General features: G+C 40.1%; 2 protein-coding genes across 7 annotated transcripts in view; both read left to right on the top strand.

The window, feature by feature from the left end:
• The window catches only part of LOC145788939 (putative disease resistance protein At5g63020), a 143,750-nt gene that overhangs the window by 9,339 nt on the left and 111,080 nt on the right, over positions 1–23,331 (top strand). The gene's annotated exons all lie outside the window — the stretch shown is intronic.
• LOC114262109 (uncharacterized) overlaps positions 1–23,331 on the top strand; it is a 44,910-nt gene that overhangs the window by 16,160 nt on the left and 5,419 nt on the right. For all 6 annotated transcript variants that reach the window (XM_082883897.1, XM_082883892.1, XM_082883896.1 and 3 more), the window contains 3 exons: positions 79–417; positions 1,775–2,113; positions 10,738–11,076. In XM_082883897.1, coding sequence (XP_082740023.1) covers positions 79–417; positions 1,775–2,113; positions 10,738–11,076 — 1,017 coding nt within the window. The remainder of the gene's footprint in view (positions 1–78; positions 418–1,774; positions 2,114–10,737; positions 11,077–23,331) is intronic.

Genomic DNA, 23,331 nt, shown 5'->3' with positions numbered 1-23,331 from the left:
TTTGTTGTAACTTTTTCTGTTGATTTGGAAATGCTTGATTACTGAAAGAACATAAGTTTGATCTATTAAATTTTGCAGGTGGCATTCCCTGCCTTGGAGGGCTTGACAACCGAATGTGTAGGAAACATATCAGGGATAATAGGGGACAAACAATTAAAACTCCCAGTCCAACAAGAAGAGAATGAATCCTTTTGGAACCTACCGCGTCTTCGGGATCTGAGTATAGTTGGTTGCTCCAAATTGAAAGCAATAGTAGTAGCTAATAAGGAAGGAGGGGGCCACGATAAGCCTCTCATTTTTCGTGACCTGCATTCTCTATTTCTTAGGGGTTTGAACAATTTGAAAAGTTTCTACAGCACTTGTGGATCTAAAGCAGAAGAAGAAATTTTCAAACCACAATCCCTCTTTAATGAAAAGGTATGACTGTCACACGTTTTATGAATTTTTAAAGGTATCAATACTACCATGTGATTAACAATTCGATAGTGCTACATATCTATAATATTTACCCCACAAATTTACTCAAAAACTTTAATAAATGTCTAAATGCATTTTATATATGAATCCACAACACATAAGTTGAATTTAAGCCAGCTATCTTCATTTTGGATAAATTTCTAGTTCAATTTTTTTGAGTTCAAAGATTTATTATTAAAAATCTTCTACCCATATTACCTTTAATCGTAAGGAAGTATACTGATTTTTGTAGGGTTAGTTATTATTGAATTTTGTGGTTATATTATAAACATTAAAAAAACTAAGATTTTTTTTTTTGGATGAACAAACGTATGTTTTGTTGTGATTTTATTACTATTAAATATGGTAAAGTTATGAAATATGGTTCGGAGTGTGTATGAAAAATTTTCCTTTATTCATTTCCAACCAAAATAAGATTAATAGCACCCAAAAGATCTTGAATTGAAACCTAATTAAAATATATTTTGAAATCGAAACATTAGACATAAAATTAATTAACCACCTCATGGAGATAATATTATTTTCTGACCCTAGGTCCTAATCACAATGCCTATGAATTCTGAAACAGAAATATTAGACATAAAATTAATTAACCACCTCATGGAGATAATATTATTTTCTGACCCTAGATCCTAATCACAAAGCCTATAAATTCTTAGGGTACGCTTGGTTGTAGGATTTGTTTAGGGAAGTGAAAATAAAAAATAAAAAGATAAGAAAAGAAAAACTTAAGTGAGATGAACCAAATGTTCTTACTTTTGTTGAAAATATAAAGAAAAATAAATAGCTCTCCAATATATCTATATGTTTTTTTTCCCTTTTTTATGCCAAAAGAAAAATAAAAAAATGAACAAGTATAAATATTTTCATTTCTAAATTCTAGATCCAAATATAACATAATTGTTTAAGCTTTTAAAAACAAGGCCTTAAAACAGTTGGTATCAGAATGAAGAAAAAAAAATTATCCTAAACCCAAGACAATATTTGATAATAGAATGATAAACTCTGTTTAAACAGGAATTTGGAGACTGATGAATCATAAGCCCTTATTAAGAACAATATTTACAATGACACATTTTATTTTATTTGTCATTTGATGAAGTTTTTTTTTTTTTTTTTTTTTCAAAGGCAAATTTACAGCATGAGCAAAGAGTTTGAATACAAGATTGCAATTATTGTGATTACAGTTTAATGGGTTTCTTCAAGAACTAAACAAAGAATCTTTTTCTTATCCAAAAATACAACATCAAATGCAAATTAATTTTAAAAAGTAAGTTTGATCTATTAAATTTTGCAGGTGGCGTTCCCTGCCTTGGAGGGCTTGACAATCGATTGGGTAAGAAACATATCAGGGATAATAGGAGACAAACAATTAAAACTCCCAGTCCAACAAGAAGAGAATGAATCCTTTTGGAACCTACCGCGTCTCCGAGATCTACGTATAGTCAATTGCTTCGAATTGAAAGCAATAGTAGTAGCTAATAAGGAAGGAGGGGCCCACGATAAGCCTCTCATTTTTCGTGACCTGCATTATCTATTTCTTAGGGGTTTGAACAATCTGAAAAGTTTCTACAGCATTTGTGGATCTAAAGCAGAAGAAGAAATTTCCAAACCACAACCCCTCTTTAATGAAAAGGTATGACTGTCACACGTTTTATGAGTTTTTAGAGGTATCAATACTACCATGTGATTAACAATTCGATAGTGCTACATATCTATAATATTTACCCCATAAATTTACTCAAAAACTTTAATAAATGTCTAAATGCATTTTATATATGAATCCACAACACATAAGTTGAATCTAAGCCAGCTATCTTCATTTTGGATAAATTTCTAGTTCAATTTTTTTGAGTTCAAAGATTTATTATTAAAAATTTTCTACTCATATTTCCTTTAATCGTAAGGAAGTATACTAATTTTTGTAGTGTTAGTTATTATTGAATTTTGTGGTTATATAATAAACATTAAAAAAACTAAAATTTTTTTTTTGGATGAACAAACTTATGTATTTTTGTGATTTTATTACGATTAAATATGGTAAAGTTATGAAATATGGTACGGAGTGTGCATGAAAAATTTCCCTTTATTCATTCCCAACCAAAATAAGATTAATAGCACCCGAAAGATCTTGAGTTGAAACCTAATTAAAGTAGATTTTGAAACGGAAACATTAGACATAAAATTAATCACCTCGCGGAAATAATATTATTCTCTGACCATAGATCCTAATCACAAAACCTATGAATTCTTAGGTTATGTTTGGTTGTAGGATTTGTTTAGGGAAGTGAAAATAAAAAATAATAAAATTAGAGAAGAAAAACTAAGTGAGATGAACCGAATGTTTTTACTTTTGTTGAAAATATAAAGAAAAATAAATAGCTCTCCAATATATCTATATATTTTTTTCTTTTTTGTATAGAAAAAATGAACAAGTACAAATACTTTCATTTTTAAATTCTAGATCTAAATATAACATAATTGTTTAAGCTTTTAAAAACAACACCTTAAAACATTTGGTATCAGAACAAAAAAAAATTTATCCTAAACCCAAGACAATATTTGTGTTAGTTTCATGTGTAGAGAAAGAGAGAGAAGATTATAATGTTGTAAATCTTATGTATGAATTGTGTACAAAGAGCTCCTATATATAGGAGATAATACATTGGTAGTAGTGTAGTATCTTATGTATGAATTGTGTACAAAGAGCACCTATATATAGGAGATAATACATTGGTAGTAGTGTAGTAGGTATGGTAGGTATAGTAGGTGTAGTGGTTGTGGTAGGCGTAGTAAGTATGGTAAGTGTATTGTAAATACATTATACCAAATATATACACTAACAGAATATATACACTCACAGCCTCCCTCAAACTCAAGGTGGATAGATATCAACCAACATGAGTTTGGAAACTAAGGCACTGAAACGACCAGGGGGATGAGCCTTGGTGAAGATATCAGCAAGCTGATCAGCAGAGGCAATAGAATGGAGTTGGACTGTGCCACGAATAACATGATGGTGGATAAAATGACAGTCGATCTCAATATGTTTAGTACGATCGTGGAAAACATCATTATGAGCAATTTGAATGGCACTTTGGTTGTCATAGTAGAGAGAGGTCGCATCAGCAGAAGCGACACCCATATCAGTAAGAAGCCAGCGGAGCCATAGAAGTTCCTGTGTAGTATCTGCAAGAGCTCGATATTCGGCCTCAGTACTAGAGCGAGCAGTCAGTGAGATCCCCAGCCTAATCAGCATCAGAATAAGCATGAAGCTTAAGAGAAGATAGAGAGGAATAATGAAGACCATGAAATAGAGTACCCTTGAGATAACGAAGATTGCGAAGCAGGGCAGCATAATGAGGTGTGCGAGGAGCTAACATATACTGATTGACAATATGGACAGCATATGAAAGATCAGGTCGAGTAACAATAAGATAGATAAGACTGCCCACCAACTGCCGGTAAAGGGTAGTATCAGGAAGAAGAGTGCCATCAAGAGGAGTAAGACGAGTCTGAGGATCAATGGGAGTAGAAGCAGTTTTGCAATCAGTAAGTGCAGCTTGAGTGAGAAGATCAGAAGCATATATGGCTTGAGAGAGAAAATAGCCAGATGAATCATGAGAGATTTCAAGACCCAAGAAATAATTGAGAGTACCAAGATCCTTTATCTCAAAGTGTTGGCTAAGAAACTGTTTGAGGTGAAGAATACTAGCCTCACCATCTCTGGTGATAATCATATCATCCACATATAGAAGAAGGAGAGTAGTGCCTTGAGCAGTAGTGCGAATAAATAAAGCTGAGTCATAGGGGCTAGAAGTAAAGCCAAAGTCATGGATAGTAGCACTAAACTTAGCAAACCAAGCACGAGGAGCTTGCTTGAGTCCAGATAAGGCTCGTTGCAGTTTGTAGACTTTATGGGTCAGAATAGTAGACCTAGGAGAAGGTTGCATATAAACTTCCTCAAGAAGATCACCATTGAGGAAAGCATTTTTTACATCCATTTGAAAAAGGCCCCAATTACGAGTAGCATCAACAGCAATCAAGCTACGGACAGAAGTGAGACGAGCAACAAGAGCAAAAGTCTCTTCATAATCAACATCATATTCTTGTGTGAATCCCCGGGCAACCAAACGAACTTTGTAGCGCTCAATAGATCCATCAGAATGAGTCTTGATTTTATAGACCCATTTACACCCGATCGCAGTCTTACCAAGGGGAAAATCAACAATATTCCAAGTATGAGTTGTGTCTAAGGCTTGTAATTCATCAGTCATAGCTTGCTGCCAAAAAGGGTTAGAACAGGCTTCACGATAGGAGGAAGGCTCATAAGTAGAAAAGGCAGTAGAACCAACAATATAATCACGAAGACGAACATTTGGTTGTGTTACCCTTTGTGGACGACTGGAAGAAGGAGGCTAAAGAGGTGAGGGTAAAGACGCAGCAAGATGCGAGGGAGCCACAGAGATATCATGAGAACCATCAGGGAGAACAAGCTCGATGGGACCAGACGGAAGCAATGACGTGTCTGGAGAAGGAAGACCTGCATCAAAATCAGCTGGAAATAAATCTATAGGGGGATCAATAAAGTGGAGAGTGGAATCTGGAGAAGATAAGTGAAAGGAAGAGAGGGAGGCAAACATTTTATGTTCCCAAAAGACTACGTGGCGAGAGATACGAAAACGTTTAGAAATCGGATCCCAACATCGATAACCTTTATGTTCAATACCATATCCCAGAAAACAACATAGACGAGAACGAGGTTCTAGTTTGGTGAATTCATGAGGTTGGAGAAGAACAAAACATGCGGACCCAAAGACCCGAAGAGCAATGTAAGAGGGAGAGGTACCATATAATCGCTCATAGGGTGTGTGATTATGAAGGACTGGGGTTGGAACATAATTGATGGTGTAAACTACAGTAAGAGCAGCTTTCCCTCAAAATTTTTCAGGACAAGAGGAAGAAAAGGGAAGAGCCCGAGTAGTATCAAGAATATGCCTATGTTTTCGTTCAGCACGCCCATTTTGTTGGGACGTACTGCACAAGAATGATGAAGCTGAGTACCATGACGTTGAAGAAAAGATAAAAAGTCAGAATCCCTGTATTCCATAGCATTATCAGAATAGAAGATTTTTATAGTTTTGGAAAATTGCGTTTGAACCATTTTGGCAAAATTGTAATAAAGTTGTTTGAGTTCTGAACGATTTTTCATAAGAAATCCAAGTATAACGAGAAAAATCATCAACAAAAATAACAAAATAGCGTGCTCCCCCCATGGTGGGTGTAGGAGATGGGCCCCAAATATCAGAATGTATAAGATCAAAAGGAGCGCAAGAAACAAAAGTACTGTTATTAAAGGACAAAATCGGTTGTTTGGCAAGTTTACAAGAAACACAATCCAAAGTATCTGAAGAGAAATGACCTAACTGACTACTAGAAATTAAAGATTTTAATAGATTAACAGAAATATGACCTAACCGACAATGCCAAAGATTAAAAGGTGATAATGTAGAGACAGAGGAAGTAGACGTATGGGCAGCCAATGGAGTGGAGACTGGAACATGAAGCTGAATGAACTCGTAGAGACGTCCATGCTTACGACCGATCCCAAGGGTCTATCCTGTCCAAGGGTCCTGCACCAAACAACCATGAGCAGAAAATGTGACAGTTAGACCATGTTTACATAATTGACTAATGGAAATAAGGTTTAAAGTGAGAGCAGGAATAAGATAGACATGGGATAAGGACAAGTGAGATGTAGAGACAGAACCAATATGACTCACAGACATAAAAGAACCATCAGCAGTATGTATAGAAGGAAGATGAAGAGGAGAAGATGTGGAAGAAAAAATAATAGAGTCAGAAGTCATATGGTTACAACATGCAAAATCAAAATACCAGGAAGATGTACCTGAGGTGACAGACAAAGTAGTAGAAAAAAGAGTACCAAAAGTGGAAAGAAACTGTTTAATTAGGGTTTCAACATCTGTTTGAGAGAAGACCGAGGTGGAAAGATTCAAAGGATCAGATGAGGATAAGTCCTCAGAAGCAGCAGCAGTAGTGTGTTGGGTAGGCATAGACCGAGACTGATTCCTCGAATGTTGAGAACGTCCCCGTGAGTGAGATCCACGAGAGGATTGGCCAGTAGAGGATGCACGTGATGGATTACGAAAAAAATCTTGCTGGAGATGGCCGGGGGCAATTTTGTAACAGTAGCAGCAAGATCGGACTAAACAGTGAACCAGAAGATGAGCAGAAGGGAGCCCGCGATTCTGACAATAACTGTATTGAGGAGGCTGTAGGAGAGAAGAGGAGCTCCGTATCTAAGGAGTGGCAAGAACGGAGTCTGTATGTGGAATAGAAGAAGGACCAAGACGAGTTTCCTCATATAAAAGTTCAGATATTGCTTGCTCAAGAGAAGGCAAGGGAGTGCGATGCAGGAGAGATACACGTACTGGCTCAAAATAAGGGGTGAGAGCCATGAGAAATTGAACCAACCATTGCTGATTGCGATACTCAATAAATAAATCAGCATCTTCAGAATGAGGCCAGAGAGGTTTAGAAAGAGCAAGCTGATCGCATACAAAATATATTTGAGACAAAAAATCATTAATAGACTGACCAGGCTCCTGTCGCATGCGATGGAGGTGACTCTGAAGCTGATACTGATGTGCAGGTCCAATAGTTTGATACTGTTCTTTGAGAAAGTCCCAAATATCTTTAGCAGGGGTAGCAACTGAGTCAAGTTGAAAGCGACCGAGCTGAAGACTGATAGATGTGACAAAGGTATTTCGAAACCAAGTGATGATCTGATAATTTTTGCTGTCCCAGTCTTCCAAGCAATCGGCAAAACTGGCTGCAAGTTCCTCAGCCCCCTTTGTAGGTTTAGGTATATCCCCAGTAATAATACGCCATAATTTGCGGCCTTTCAGAATTCTAGACATGGCCTGGGCCCAGAGAACATAATTAGATCCATCAAGGAGTACTGAAATGGGATGAGCAGAGTCGAAGCGATCCATGATGGTGTGGAATGTTTAGGGCTGACGTCAGCGATCACAGAGACGCGCATGGAGGCGCGTTGGCGAGTGGCAACGGAATGCAATGACATGTGGTGACGGAGGCGGCACGTGAGAGGCCCTTTGATGATGGGTGTGGTGGTGTTGGAATCGTGAGGCGATTCTGAGCAAGATGATGGTATGGTTAGAGGAAAAATATGTAGAGAGCTTGATAGTGTGTAATCAGTATTCAAAAGGAAGTACTAGACACAACAAGATGTATTCTGGTGATAAACAAAAGAAAAGAGTGAAGAGAAAATTCATAGCTCTGATACCATGTTAGTTTCATGTATAGAGAAAGAGAGAAAGAGAGAGAAGATTATAATGTTGAAAATCTTATGTATGAATTGTGTACAAAGAGCTCCTATATATAAGAGAGAATACATTGGCAGTAGTGTGGAAGGTGTGGTAGGTGTATTGTAAATACATTATACTAAATATATACACTAACATAATATATACACTAACAATTTGATAATAGAATTATGAACTCTGTTTAAACTTCAATTTGGAGACTATGAATCATAAGCACTTATTAAGAACAATATTTACAATGACATGTTTTATTTTTTGTCATTTGATGAAGTTGTTCTTTTCTTTCAAAGGTCAATTTATAGCATGAGTGAAGAGTTCGAATACTATATTGTAATTATTGTGATTATAGTTTAGTAAGTTTCCTCAAGAACTAAACCAAGAATCTTCTTCTTATCCAAAAATATAACATCAAATGCAAATTAATTTTAAAAAGAAAAAGAAAAAGAGAAAGAAGTCTGTAAATGATTCGTTCATTCATTTTGAATCCTTCGAAATTAAATTTGAGAAAAAAAATTATTGGTTTGTTTATTAATTTCATGCCACTGGACTTGCTTAATAGCAAATTGGAGGGTGTGTGAGTGTGATAATTAATTAATATGCCATTGTATATGCATGAATCTTATGTTAAAAGTAAAGGAATTGTATAAAATGTACAATTTTACGCGAAAAATCAAATAACAAAAATTATTACACTATCTAGCCAACAATCTTACATTAGTAAGAATAAAATACAAGTTTGAACTTATAACTCAATTTCAGTCGACTACACGTCTCAGTGTTTGTAAAATAATTAAGGGGTAATTAATTAAGCCTAACACTACAGAAAATTAAGGTTTTAGAGATCAAAATTTAGGGACAAGATAATTTTTTGGGGATCAAATATTTTTGTTGCGAAAAGTGTTGTCATTATATTTTTAGTAATGAAAATTGGACATTAATAAATTATTATCCTTTTAGGACCAATTTTTTTTGTCTAAAAAAATAAACCATCTTGAAATCAAATTATTTTGTCCCTAAAAGTCTATTTATTAGCGACTATCCTCACAACGATAGAAATTTGTCCCTAAATGTCTTTTACAACAAAATTTTCACTTTTAAAGATAAAAAAATTTGGTCTCTAAAACTCTTATATATTGTAGTCTAATTAACTAGACTAGTTGAATTGATCATTTTTTTATAATTCTATATGGGGAGAAAAAAATTTGAATATAAGGGTGATACCATGTCACTGGTATCCACAACTAATTATTTATTATCTTTTACCCTCTATGTATATGTGGCAAGGTAATTGTTGAGTTGATCCTTTACATAATGCACATTTATTATTTGTTGGCGATACCACGTCATCAGTATCACTGTTACACTAAATTTTTACTCTAGTCAGGAAGGTTTTTTTTTTTAGATTGGGAAAGCACAATGTATTGCACATCTGATAATAAATCGTCAATTAAAGTATATTGAAGTACAAAATAGAATTTTTACTCTGGTCTGGAAAGCTAAGGGTGTTAATTTTTACCAAAGACAGATTGATTATCTCTCCATCACTATATTGTTATTTTTTGTTTCCATTATGGGCTTTTTACTGTGGTATTTGTTGGGCTTAAGTTGTTTCTTACTTTCTTGCTTTTGGGTTTTTTTAGTGGTATTTGTTAAGTGTTTGAGAATTAATTTTTTTTTATAAAAGGACATGTAGTGAAGTAGAGAAAATGATTTGATAGGTTATTAGCTAAAAATTAAGGTTTCCAAACAAATTGATGTAATTTGTTGAGTTGAGTTTTTGGATTATAATTGTTCAAATTGATCAATTGGCAAAATATAAAATAAAATAAAATAAAATTGTTCAAATTGATGCAATTATTTTCATATTTGTAATTAATCTTTTATCAATTGACAAAATATAAAATAAAACTAACTAAGCCACTATTAGAGACTCAAAATTAAAAAATAAATAAATAAATAAAAAATTGTCTAACGCAAAATTAACTAAGAGTAACTAAGATGTTTTTCCTCTTAACGTTATTTACACATTTTTTTGTTACTCCCCTAGTTTTAAATTGTTCTATTTTCACAATTTCAAACATCTCAAAAAATAGTCTATATTTTCTTATTTTTTTCAATGATTTTGAAAACTTTATCTACATGAATTAATTGATATATTTTAATTTGTGGAAAAAAGTTGAATTTATAAAAATATATTATTTACTCGATTAAGGTACACAATTGTAAAAAAATAAACAAACAATTTGATATAGATAGAGTATATCTTAGATTTTAGTCAAAAAGCTAAAAAGTCACTATAAGTTGTTACATCACACTCTCTACTTTTTCTGTATATTTTTTTGTAAAAAATCAAAAAATTATTAAAATAATATGTTTCCAAACGAGGCTAATTTTCTACTTCATATTGAACAACCCTTTCCAATCCCAAAATTATAATGAGGTTGTTTCTCTATCACTAATAAGTGGGCATTTGGAGACTTTAAAAAAAATTCATTTTGGTTACAAAAATTAAAAGTCAAAAAATTATTTGTTATGAATTAAAAAAATAATTAAAAAAAAGTCAATCACAGACCCACCCTATATATAAGTTGAGGAATTTAAAAAATGAAATATATTAAATATTTGTCTACCAAATTTATGCAAATTATAGTGGAGATACTCATACTGATAGTAGTACAGGAATCAAGAAACTTGGTAAAAAGACGCAATTATGTTTAACATATATTTGAAGTGATGATTACAACTTTGATAGGATTCATGAAAATGCAGCATCATAATGATACCAAATAATAGATCCATTTCGTTGCTCTGATTGGAAAAGTCAAATATACTTTTGTATGCGTAAATTTTTTTTGAAAAAAAAGTGAGTTTGATCTATTAAATTTTGCAGGTGGCATTCCCTGCCTTGGAGGGCTTGACAATCGAACTTGTAACAAGCATATCAGGGATAATAGGGGACAAACAATTAAAACTTCCAGTCCAACAAGAAGAGAATGAATCCTTTTGGAACCTACCGCGTCTCCGACATCTACGTATAGGCGATTGCTACAGATTGAAAGCAATAGTAGTAGCTAATAAGGAAGGAGGGCCTCCCGATAAGCCTCTCATTTTTCGTGAATTGTGTTCTCTTCTTCTTCGAAGTTTGTATAATTTGAAGAGTTTCTACAGCATTTGTGGATCTAAAGCAAAAGAAGAAATTTCCAAACCACAACCCCTCTTTAATGAAAAGGTATGACTGTCATACGTTTTATGAGTTTTTAGAAGTATCAATTTTCTAATTGGGTACCTACCAAAAATTTTCTAATTTGGTAAATTATAAATACATTATTTGAGATTTATTTAAAATACGAATTGTCTCTATTTTTTTTTTTTAGAAATTTCATCCCGCTTCATGAGATTTCTAATTTCATAACAAATTAACTCTTTTATTAATAAATCATTAAGTTAATTAACAGTTTTTAATGGTATTAAAAATTTATTTCAATTAACAATTTATGTAATTTTATTATATTGTATGAGAGTAGTTAAGAATTTTATTTTTTTTAGTTAATTATGTTAAATAAAAAATCCTAACAAAGGTGTATTTGTAGTTTTTTAAAACACCGGAAGCAATTTATATTTTAAATATATCCCAAAAAATGTATTTGTAATTTACCATTTTCTAATCAGTCAGTCAACGCATAAACCACTTTGATAAAATTCACGATACAATACTACCTCATTTGATTTTTTTTTTTTTTTTTTTTTTCAGAGGGGTACTTCATGTGATTCAAATTACAAATTATTGTGATTGCGTAATGAATTTTATAGTTATATGCTATAAACATTAAAAAATTATGATTTTTTTGTGAGCAAAGTTATATATTTTTGTGATTTTGTTGCGACTAATTATGATAAAGTTATGATTGATAGCATCCAATGATCGCAAAATGTAATTAACCACCTCAAGAGATAATATTATTTTTCTGACCCTAGCTCCTAATCACAAAACCTATGAATTCTTACATTATGTTTCGTTCTAGTATTTGTTTAGGGAAGTGGGGAAAAAAAAAATAGAAAAGAAAAACGAGGTGAGATGAATTGAATACTTTTATTTTTTTTTGTATTTTTGGTATTTAGTGGATTTTTAAAAGATTTTTTTAATAAATTTTTTACTTTTAGGTGTGTACGGGGAGGAAATAATTCTCCTCGTATAATCCTGCTGACCAAGTCCACGCTCCTCCGTACGACGTCGCTTTGTCACCTGAAAACACAAACGTGAGCTAGCCGGCGGGTGTGTGCCGGAAACCTCTCCGATGCCTAAGTCAGAAAACTTGACAAATAGACAAAGCTCTAAGTTCTCAGAAAGATTGTGTTCAATTACCTCCTCCAAGGTGATGCTTGTGAGCTTTTATAAGTTTCCCGTGGCACAATCCTAGTAGGACTTGCACTTCTCCATGCAGAGTCCTCCTAGGATTCATTCTCCTAAGGATAATGCTTATCCTTTTACACCCTCCCCACTGCTTAAACCAAGTGGGATGGTTTTCTTCATGGCCGAACTATAACACGACCGAAATAACACTGGCTCTGCTGAGCCACATACAAGGCCGAACTATCCTTAGCTCGGTCTTCTCCTCTAACTCATTACTTCGGCTGCCCTTGTTCAACCTTGGTGTGCTTAGGTCAACCTTCCCAGTAACAAGTTCTGACCGACCTAACCATAGTATGTGACGACCGGACTAATCCCGAAACCAGCCTTCCCTGTACATATCGCGACCGGACTAATTCTGAGACCGGCCTAACTCCAAGTTGCCTCCGACCGGAGTAGCTTTATTCTTCCTTAGGCCGAAGTAACTATTTCTTCTCTGAGCCGGAGTAATCTCACCTCTATGGGCCGAAGTTACACTACGGCTTTTTATCGATTCCTTCACACTTTGGGCCGCAGGGCCCAACTCACAGCTCGGCCCAATTCTTTCCCAAAAATTACCCTTTCAATTGCCCCTTAATTCCATCTGCATAGCATGATTGGGATTACCTGTCCAACAGCCGAGCTGGCGTCGTTTCGAAGCTTTTCCGGCCGGACTAAAAACTCTTGAACTTTCAAGCCGAGCTAATTTTACTCCGGGCCCCGTCTTGTCCGGTCAAAAACGTCTCTTCAATCATAGCGTCTGTAACGCTTCCCATTCCAGTGACACGTGGCAGGTTCTGATAAGCCGTGGCCAACTGTTACGCCGTCCTGCAGAAATTTCGTACAATTCCCGCCTCTTTTTGCCGCCTTTTTTCTCTCTCCCTTTTCACAAAACAGCCTTTCTCTTTCTTGAATCACTTCACCTTCTATTCTTCACTTTCTCTTCTCCCTTGCTTCCTGAGTCTTTGAGTTTGCTGTGTACGTGCCTCCATTGCTGCCACCGCCTCCATCTCTAGCTTCTCTCTTATACAGGTAAGCAAGCCTATCCTTCTTGCTTTCTTTGTCTTCGTACTTTGCTTTCCATGCTCTGTATGTTTTTTGAAAACAGTTTGTCCATTTCTGATTCGCTTTTGTACTTTTACGGAGAAACTATTAGAACTCTATGTATATGTCATATACCCTAGAGAAAAAATTTCGATTTTGATCCAGAATCACGTCCCGACCGAACTTGGATACTGTTTGTGTCATGTATGTGAATAGATTCAGAACATAACCGGACTAGAACTTGTAGGAATATCAGTAGTTTCTTCTGACCCACTCTAGCCAAGATAGGATCACCGAACAAGCTTGCTCATACCGAACTAGGTACTTCGGTCTATAACCGAGCTAAGATTTTGGGGCCAAGCCGGCTTTCTTAGTTCTTAAACCGAACTCAGAAAGCCGCCCCTAGGGGCTCAGCCGGAGTAACTTTCCTCACATCGCAACCGATTTAGGCCTTGGGACTAAACCAGCTTTCTTAGATTTTTAGACCGAACTCAGAAAGCTGCCCCTAGACGTTAAACCGGTCTAAACTGCTCGACACCGAGCTAAGAAACCTTCTGATGAGCCGAGGTAGAATCAGCCCGCTAAACCGAAGTAGGATTTGTATATCTTACTTATAATTTGTAGCGCGGTCCAACGATCTGTGCTTAACCCCTTTGTTTTCTACTTTGCAGACTTAGGTTGCCCAGGCACTCCCGCGTGTGCTCAACCGAGCTACTGAGCCTAGTTTTGGTACCGAAATAATTTATTCATAAATTATACAATAAATGGGTAAGTATAGATATTTAGTCGAAACCCCTGGTGGCCTGGCCGAATTTAGGCAAGATTACCAGATTCCTGATGATGTCCATCTGGCGTTGGCCAAAAAAGATGCTACCCCCTAGAACAATGAAGGCTTTGTGCCTTTTACCCTTCAATCCATAATAGAGACCGGACTACGGTTTCCTGTCCAACCGCTAATCTGCGAATTTCTTAGACAGACTAGGTTATGTCCCACCCAACTATCCACCAATACATACCGTATTATCATGGGGATAGCCGCATTAAACCACCAAACCGGACTGAATCTTGGTCTAGCCGAGATCTTTCATCAATACTCTATCGGCTCACAGAATGCTGGGTGGGTCTACTACCTTAGAATTCGCCGCCGCCGAGAGAAGATAATCAAGCACACTCCGGACAAAGATCTTAACGATGACGATTTCTTTTGGGTCTCTGGGAACTTTGAGGATTTTCAAGCTCAAATTCCTGGCCGACTTATAAATTGGAAAATGGGAGAGCCTGGTAATTTTACTTCGGTCTTCTGCTTTGTAAGTTATCTCGGTTGTTTAGTCTGTCAGCCGAACTAACACTTCTCTCTTTTTTGCAGATTTTGCCCATCTCCATTCCCTGTATAGCTATCCTAACCTTGGAGTCTTGCGAGCCGCTTTTCGGGTTAAAGAAAGGGATTGGGCCAAGCTTCTAAATTTCGAACCGACCTACCGTTACAGCGGTCGACGGAAGGCAAAGGTGACTGACTTCCTTCTTGAAGAGGCACCGGAACCGGACCCAACTTTGCCCGAGATAAGACTTGTCCCTCTAACCGCAGAAGAAGAGATGGCGAAAAGGAGCAGGGTCAGGGCCCTTCTTACCGAAACAGCTAGGCCCGAAGTGGCGCCTCCCAGCCAACCGCAACCTGCTGTTGTCGCCCTTCCTTCCCAACAGCCATCCTCTTCCCGCCGAACCAAACGTGCCCGAACTTCCGAACCCGAACGAGTTCTGATTGATGAAGAAACTCCTATTCAGCCGAGCTTACCACCGAGCCCCCAACCGGAGTCTTCCGACCGAACTATCGGCTGCTGGGCACCGAAACTAACCTTCAACGACCGAGTCATTCTAGACACAGACTCGGTCGTTGCTGAGAAAGACCACCTGTTGGCCATCAACCTGGCCAAGAGCGTGTGTCTGCCCAAAGACATGGAACATCACCAAAAACAGTTAACCACCGAGCTGAAGTCCATCCGGTCTGCTACTAAATCCATGATTCTGGTTAGTGACTTCGGTTGCTTTTCTGTTTATGTTTCTTTTTCTTTTTAACTCTTTCTTCGGTTAAAGGGAAGTTGTTTGCTTTGTCAGGCCATTCAAAAGAACCAAATCACCCACATGAGAGTACTGGAGCTGAGGAAAGTGACAAGGCAAGCGGCGGCCGAGGCAGAGACGAAATCGGCCGAACTAGAGTCGGCCAGAAAGGAAATGGCCGAACTCCGAGGTGAGGTCGGTCGCTTGATCGGAATGGTTAGTTCGGCCGAGGCCGAAAAGCAAAAGACTGCCATTGTGCTGAAGGACAAGTACTTGCGCGAGTTGCTAAAACTTGAAAGAAAGAAGGATGCCGAAATAAAGGAGAAGGTAAAACAGGCTGACCAGCAGGGCTTCAAGAGAGCAGAGGACGCTTACGCCCAACAATGTAATGCTGCCAAGGATCTTTTCTTTAAGTGCGGCTGGAGGGGAGCCGTTGAGAAGCTCAGTCATGATCCTCAGACCGAGGTTTTCAACCCTCCAGCCTACTTCATACCTAGCTCCTTGATGGAATATGCCACGGCCATGCAACAGCAGTTCCTTGAGGGCTCAGACGATGAAGATTCTGATGAAGACTCTGCCCCTGGGGATACTTCGGTTGTGAATGTGGATCAGATGGATCGGCCCGAGTCCAGAGTGGAAGATCTGACTATTGAACGGCCAAATGAAACTGTGGCTCCGGTCGATACCACTGTTGTGACTGAAGGAGTCCTGCCGCCAGAAACCGGTCTTCCAGCTGACACTGATGCTGCCTTTGATGCCGAGATAGATGAACTTTTCTCTTAAATTTGTACTCTTTTCTTTGTAACCGAACTAAGCCCCCTTGTAATGACTTCTCTTGCAATGAAAATTTTACTTCTCTTATTCCGGTTATTGTGTGTATGCTTGCATTTGTAATGTCTTCTATTACTCCAAGTGTTATTTCGGTTTTTGGTTGGTTAAACTATACTTACCAGCCAACCACTCTTTAGCCGATATAATTACTTCGGCTGAGGAGTACTAAGTGTTGGTTTAATCCAGCCAACCACTCTTCAGCCTTGCACTTACTTCGGCTGAAGAGTAACAAGAGTTGGTTTATTCCAGCCAACCACTCTTCAGCCTCACATTTACTTCGGCTGAAGAGTAACAAGAGTTGGTTTATTCCAGCCAACCACTCTTCAGCCTCACACTTACTTCGGCTGAAGAGTAACAAGAGTTGGTTTATTCCAGCCAACCACTCTTCAGCCTCACACTTACTTCGGCTGAAGAGTAACAAGAGTTGGTTTATTCCAGCCAACCATTCTTCAGCCTCACACTTACTTCGGCTGAAGAGTAACAAGAGTTGGTTTTTTCCAGCCAACCACTCCTTAGTCATGCACTTACTTTGGCTAAGGAGTACAAAGTGTTGGTTTATTCCAGCCAACCATTTTTCAGCCTCACACTTACTTCGGCTGAAGAGTAACAAGAGTTGGTTTATTCCAGCCCACCACTCTTCAGCCTCACACTTACTTCGGCTGAAGAGTAACAAGAGTTGGTTTATTCCAGCCAAGCACTCCTTAGTCATGCCCTTACTTTGGCTAAGGAGTACAAAGTGTTGGTTTATTCCAGCCAACCACCCTTCAGCTTTACACTTACTTCAGCTGAAGAGTAACAAGAGTTGGTTTATTCCAGCCAACCACTCTTCAGCTTTACACTTACTTCAGCTGAAGAGTAACAAGAGTTGGTTTATTCCAGCCAACTATTGAAGTTAGTTTTTCCAGCTAACTTCTAGTATTTGGTTATTCCGACCAAATGTCCTGCAGCCTGGATCCTTATTCTGGGCTTAGGAAGGGTGTTGTTTTAATCCAGCCAACCTCTAAGTTTGTTTTTCCGGCTAACTTAGGATGGAATGCTTGTAATATACTTAGTCTTGAAAGCTAACTTTTACAAAGAGTAATCTGTGCTAAAAAGAACCTCATTTTATTGAAGGAAGAGAAAATTACATAATGTTCGAAAGAGAAAAGCTAAAAGTAAAATATCTTGAGATTGGCCGTATTCCATGGCCTAGGGATTGCCTTGCCATCCTTGTCTTCTAGGTGGTATGCTCCTTTGCCGGCTAACCCAACCACCTTATAAGGACCTTCCCAATTTGGGCCTAACTTGCCGTCTCCTGGGACCAAGGTGTTTCCCATTACTTTGCGCAATACCCAATCGCCAATTTTGAATTGTCTTGGATGAACCTTTTTGCTGTATTTTTTGATTAATTCTCGTTGGTATGCGGCGATGTGGACCAACGCTCTTTCTCTTCTTTCTTCTGCAAGGTTGAGTTCTAAGGCTATGGCTTCTCCATTTAAGTCTGGATCAAAATTTTCACTTCGAATTGTGGGAAGGCCAACTTCTAGTGGGATCACTGCTTCCATGCCATAGGCTAAGGAAAATGGTGTTTCTCCAGTTGATCGCCGAGGTGTGGTGCGGTAAGCCCATAAAACATGAGGAAGTTCATCCGCCCACTTGCCTTTTGCTTTCTCTAGCCTTTTCTTTAGTCCATCCAAGACGACTTTATTTGATGCTTCAGCCTGCCCATTTGCTTGAGGATACGCCGGTGTGGAATTGTAGAACTCTATCTTGTATTCTTCACAAAAGCTTCTGAAGATTCTGCCGTCGAACTGAGTTCCATTGTCTGAGATCAGTGCTTTTGGTATGCCAAACCGAGTGATAATATTTTGCCAAACAAACTTCTTCACATCTTTTTCTTTGATTGACGCCAATGCTTCTGCTTCTACCCACTTTGTGAAGTAGTCTGTTGCTGCGAGAAAGAATTTTCTGCCTCCGGGTGCTGTTGGAAGTGGTCCTACTATGTCTAAGCCCCACATTGCGAAAGGCCATGGGCTAGTTAAAGGTAGGAGTTCTCTTGCTGGTTGATGTATTTGGTGTGCGAATTTCTGGCATTTTTCACACTTCTTCACGTATTTCTCTGAGTCTGCTTGCATATATGGCCACCAATATCCTTGTGAAATAGCCCTGTAGGCGAGCGACCTTCCCCCTTGATGACTTCCACATACCCCTTCATGTATTTCGAACAGGAATGCTTCTACTTTGCTGGGATGAACGCACTTGAGGTAAGGCCCAGAGAACGACTTCTTATATAGTGCCAAAGATGGAGATAGCCAAAATCGTTGTGACTTTGCCCTTATTCTGTTGGCTTCTTTTTTCTCTTCTGGTAGGATGCCGTCTTTCAAGAACAGGATGATGGGATCCATCCAAGAAGGGCCTAATTCTGCGCAACATACTTCTTCTGCTTCGGGGTCTTCTATGCTTGGTCTTGGTAAGAAGTCGACGAGTAATGGATGAGGGATTGATGTATCTGCCATTGAGGCAAGGCCTGCTAGCTCGTCCGCTCGGCTGTTTTCCTCCCTGCCAATTTGTTCTATCCTTACCACATCAAACTTCTTCATCTCCGTTCTGACTAGCTCTTGGTACTTGGCCATTCTGTCATCCTTTGCTTCGTATTCGCCAGAAATTTGGTTTACCACCAGTAGTGAGTCACTGTACACCAATAGTTCGGTTGCTTTCATGAAGTGTGCTGACTTGAGTCCTGCGAGAAGCGCCTCATACTCCGCTTCATTGTTGGATGCTGGGAAGCCAAGGTTGATTGCTTGCTCTATTACCAGGCCGTCTGGAGAGATGAGGACTATGCCAAGCCCTGCACCATGTCGGTTGGATGCTCCATCCACAAAGAGCTTCCACATCTCTCCAACGAATAGTTTCCAGCAGGTGGAAGGGTCAGATGATGCCGTGGGGTCAAGGATGGTGTTTTCTTCAAAGTCCATATTGGCTGTCTGCCCTTCGTCCTCTGTTTGAACTGCTGGTGAGCCTTTGTTTGGCTCCTCCTTGTCGTCCTTAATGTGGTCTGCCTTTGTGCTTGATGGACTACTTTCCACTAGGGGTTGCGCTATTCCGGCGTCAACTTCCGTCTCTAGTTCGGTCGACGGACTACCTTTCACTAGGGGTTGCGCTATTCCGGCGTCAACTTCCGTCCCTAGTTCGGTTGAGTCAGTCAGGTCGACTGGGCAGATATGATGACTTCCAGGAGTAAACTCTGCGACGAAGTCTGCCAAAGATTGAGCTTTTATTGCGGTCTTTGGTTGGAACTTGATATCGAATTGTCCCAACTCTACTGCCCATTTCAAAATTCGCCCACTGAAGTTCGCCCTTTCAAACAGAGCTTTTAATGGAAAGGCCGTGAGGACGACTATGGTGTGGGCATGAAAGTAGTGCGCCAATTTCCTGGATGCCATCATTAATGCTAATGCTAGTTTCTCTAATGGTAAGTACCTTGTTTCGGCTCCCAACAATGTCTTGCTGACATAAAAGATGGGCAAGTGTTGTATTCCTTCTGCACGAACCAACACTGCGCTGACTGCGTGTTGAGAGACTGCTAGGTACAAAAAGAGTTCTTCACCAGGTACTGGAGTAACAAGTAGTGGTGGGGAAGACATGTATCCCTTCAAGCTTTCCAGAGCTCGGTCGCATTCTTCATCCCACTCAAACTTGGCCTTTAAAGCTTGGAAGAACGGTCGTAGTCTGTCCGACGATCTGCTTATGAACCGGTTGAGTGCAGCCGCCATACCAGTAAGATGCTGCACTTCTTTGGCTGAGTTTGGTCTCTCCAACTCCTGGATCGCTTTGATCTGAGAGGGGTCGGCTTCTATACCTCGGTTGGTCACCAGGAAGCCCAAGAATTTGCCAGATCCAACTCCGAATGCGCATTTGGACGCATTGAGGCGTAGCTTGTGTTTCTTCAGGATCTGGAACATCTCGCCTAAGTCTTTCAGATGGTCATTCTCATCCTTGCTTTTGACCACCATGTCGTCGATGTACGCCTCCATTGTTCTGCCTAACAATGGTTCAAACATCTTGGTGACCATCCTTTGGAATGTCGCCCCTGCGTTCTTTAGGCCAAAGGGCATGACCTTGTAGCAATATAACCCCCTTGGTGTTGTGAAGGAAGTGACCTCCTGGTCTGGTTCATGCATGGCGATCTGGTGGTAGCCTCTGTATGCATCCAAAAAGCTAAGTCGGTTATGTCCTGCCGTTAGGTCCACCAGTTGATCTATCCTTGGTAGAGGGAAGCTATCTTTTGGGCACGCCTTGTTGACTGTTTTGTAGTCGACGCAGACACGCCATTTACCATTCTTTTTTGGCACTACGACGGTGTTGGAGATCCATCTTGGGTAGTGCACTTCCCTTATTGCTCCTGCCTCCAGTAGGTTGCCTACCTCTTCTGCCACTATTTCGGCGTGGTGGAGTGCCGATCTGCGTGTGCGTTGAATGACTGGTCTGGCGGATGGGTGGACATTGAGTTGGTGACTAATGAAGTTTGGATCAATGCCTGGCATGTCGTAAGGTGTCCAGGCAAACACTTCGATATTAGAGGTCAAGAATTCCAAGACCTCTAATCTCTCAGCGCTGGACAAAGATGAGCCAAGCAAGAAGAACTTATCCGGGTTCTTCTCATCTATTTTTACCTCCACCAAGTCTTCCACCGCTTTCTGATCAGCCTCTTTGCCGACGTCCGCGAATAGTTCATTGTTCTCTGGTTCTTCCACCGAATGAACGTATCCTTTGGCAGCTCGGCTTCCATTTGCTGTGGCGAAGCACTGTTTTGACATGATCTGATCGCCATAGACTTCTTCAATTATACCGGCGTCATTAGGGAACCGCATTACCTGATGGTATGATGACGCTACCGAACGCATGGCATGCAGCCATGTTCTGCCCAGGATGATGTTGTAGGTGGAGGGGACCTTCAATACCCAGAACTCCACCTGTTTTGATACACTTCCCGCTCTGACTGGAAGGATTATTTTGCCGACAGGCCACTCTGGCATGGAGTTGAATCCGATCAGGGGAGAAACTGCAGGTGCCAAGTCTTTGTCTTGCAGCTTTAGTTGTTTGAATGTGTCGTAATACATGATCCCACATGAACTACCCTGGTCAATCAGAATCCGCTTGACGTCAAAATCCTTGACTCGGAGAGTGACAACCAGGGCATCATTATGGGGGCAGTAAATTCGTTCCAAGTCCTTATCCGAAAAGGACATGACGTTTGTTGCCTCTGTCCTCCCCTTCTTGATGGCGAGTTGGGCACTTAATACTTCCCTAAAGTGCTCAGCCTTCTTGATCGAACCTCTAAGCTCGCATACGCGCTCAGGTTCAAAAACTCCATGAATTACATTGATAATGCCTTGTGGTGGTGCATCGTTTGGCATTCTGTTGGGTTGGTCATTATGATCTTGGGGGGCCGGTTGTGCTCCTCCTTCAATGTATTCGTCCAAGTGGCCTGCTGCCACCAATTCTTCTAAATGCTGTCTTAGTGGCGTGCAATTCTCAGTTCGGTGCCCCTTTTCTTTGTGGAAGGTGCACCGTGATCTGTCGTCGTAATTCTTCTGAGCTTCCCCAAGCTTGGCTGGCCACTTGACAAAAGGCTTGTCTTTGATTTCGCTCAGAATCCGATATATTGGTTTTTTGAACACCGTTGTTATGGCAGTGCGGATTCTCAACCATCTTTTGTCTGGGTCTTCTCCGTTATCTCGTCTGCCACGTCCGTTCTTGTTACTTCGGTCAACCGTGTTGACTTTGGCAGGGGTTTTCTTTTCCGGTGCTGCGGTTGTGCTTGATCTTGCTTTAGCACGCGCGCCATCCTCTTCTACCCTGATGTGCTGATGCACTCTTTCCATCAGGGCCTCCATGGTGAGGGGTGGCGTCATGGTGATCGAGTCCCTTAATCGGTTTCCTACTGGTAGGCCTCTTTTATATTGTGCAATGGCTAGATTGGTGGGGCAGTCTCCAATCTGGTTGAATGTCTCCCAGTAGCGACTGTTGTAAGATCTGAGGGTCTCTTTTTCACCCATGTCGATGGAGAGTAACTGGTCTATCTCCACCGGTGTCTTAGTATTTGTCCGAAACCTTGTTACGAACGCTTCTGCCAATTGGGCCCAGGAGGCTATGCTACCCTCTGGGAGCTTTTCGAACCAAGTCAGGCCTAAGTCGCCCAGGCTTGATGGGAAGAGTATGCACATTAGGGCCTCGTTTCGCCTGTACACAGCCATGACTTGGCGAAAGTGGCTCAGGTGAGAATACGGATCCGTCTTCCCTTCATATGTATTGAACTTCGGCTGAAGGAAGCCTGATGGTAGGGGAGCGTTTTCGATCGCTGGGACAAACGGCGAAGTCTGTAGTCTTGCCAATGCCTTGTCCGTTGGTTCGTAGGCCGATCGTGGTATTGGCATTCCAACCTCGACGCTTCCGTGCGTCCGAGGAGCCAACCGTTGTAAGGCCGAAACTCGGTGTGGATCCCTTGCCCTGGCATCCTCTTTGCATCGTGCTTTTTCTTCTAGCACGGTTCGTAAGTCGGATGACCTGGGTAGCTCGGTTTGTCTGGATCTGGTTTGGTGTGAATGTGAAGGCCAATACGTGCTTCCTTCAGTGTATGATCTTTCGGATCTCGTCCTCTCAGACCTGGAGTGACGAGTTCTTGAAGATAAGGAGTGAGTGTCGCCTGTCCTGAGGCTTCTGCTCTCTCCTTGGGAGGGTGTAGAATTCCTACTACGATTCTCTGAGTGGCGAGGGGGCGTCTTATGCTTGCGCCCCTCTCCTGTCGCCACATCTTTAGTCTTCATCTGGCGTTTTAAAGTCTCCATGTCCGCCGCCATCCTTCGAATTAGTTCATCCTGTTCCTTTACGCGATCTTCCAGGGCTTGAGGATCAATCTTCCTCCTTTGCCTGTCGGGACTTTGAGAGTGACGAGGGCTGCCATTCCGCCTTCCCCTGGCACTCCTCCTGGAATTATGTTGTTGGGGCTCCAAGTCCGCCATGGGAGGGACGGTAGGTAATCCTTCACGCCTTGCGCCCCCTTCTGGAGTTTGTCCGTCGACGGCGGACTGCGGCAAGTCTTCAATGTGTGCCATTGAATGAGAAAAGGAGAAGCTTAGTCAAGAGGTTTTTGTTCTTGTCTGTTGTTCCCACAGACGGCGCCAATTG

Source organism: Camellia sinensis, chromosome 8, assembly GCF_055761805.1.
Source record: "Camellia sinensis isolate YWXY chromosome 8, ASM5576180v1, whole genome shotgun sequence".
Taxonomy (NCBI): Eukaryota; Viridiplantae; Streptophyta; class Magnoliopsida; order Ericales; family Theaceae; genus Camellia; species Camellia sinensis.
This window is presented reverse-complemented; position numbering and strand designations above follow the sequence as displayed.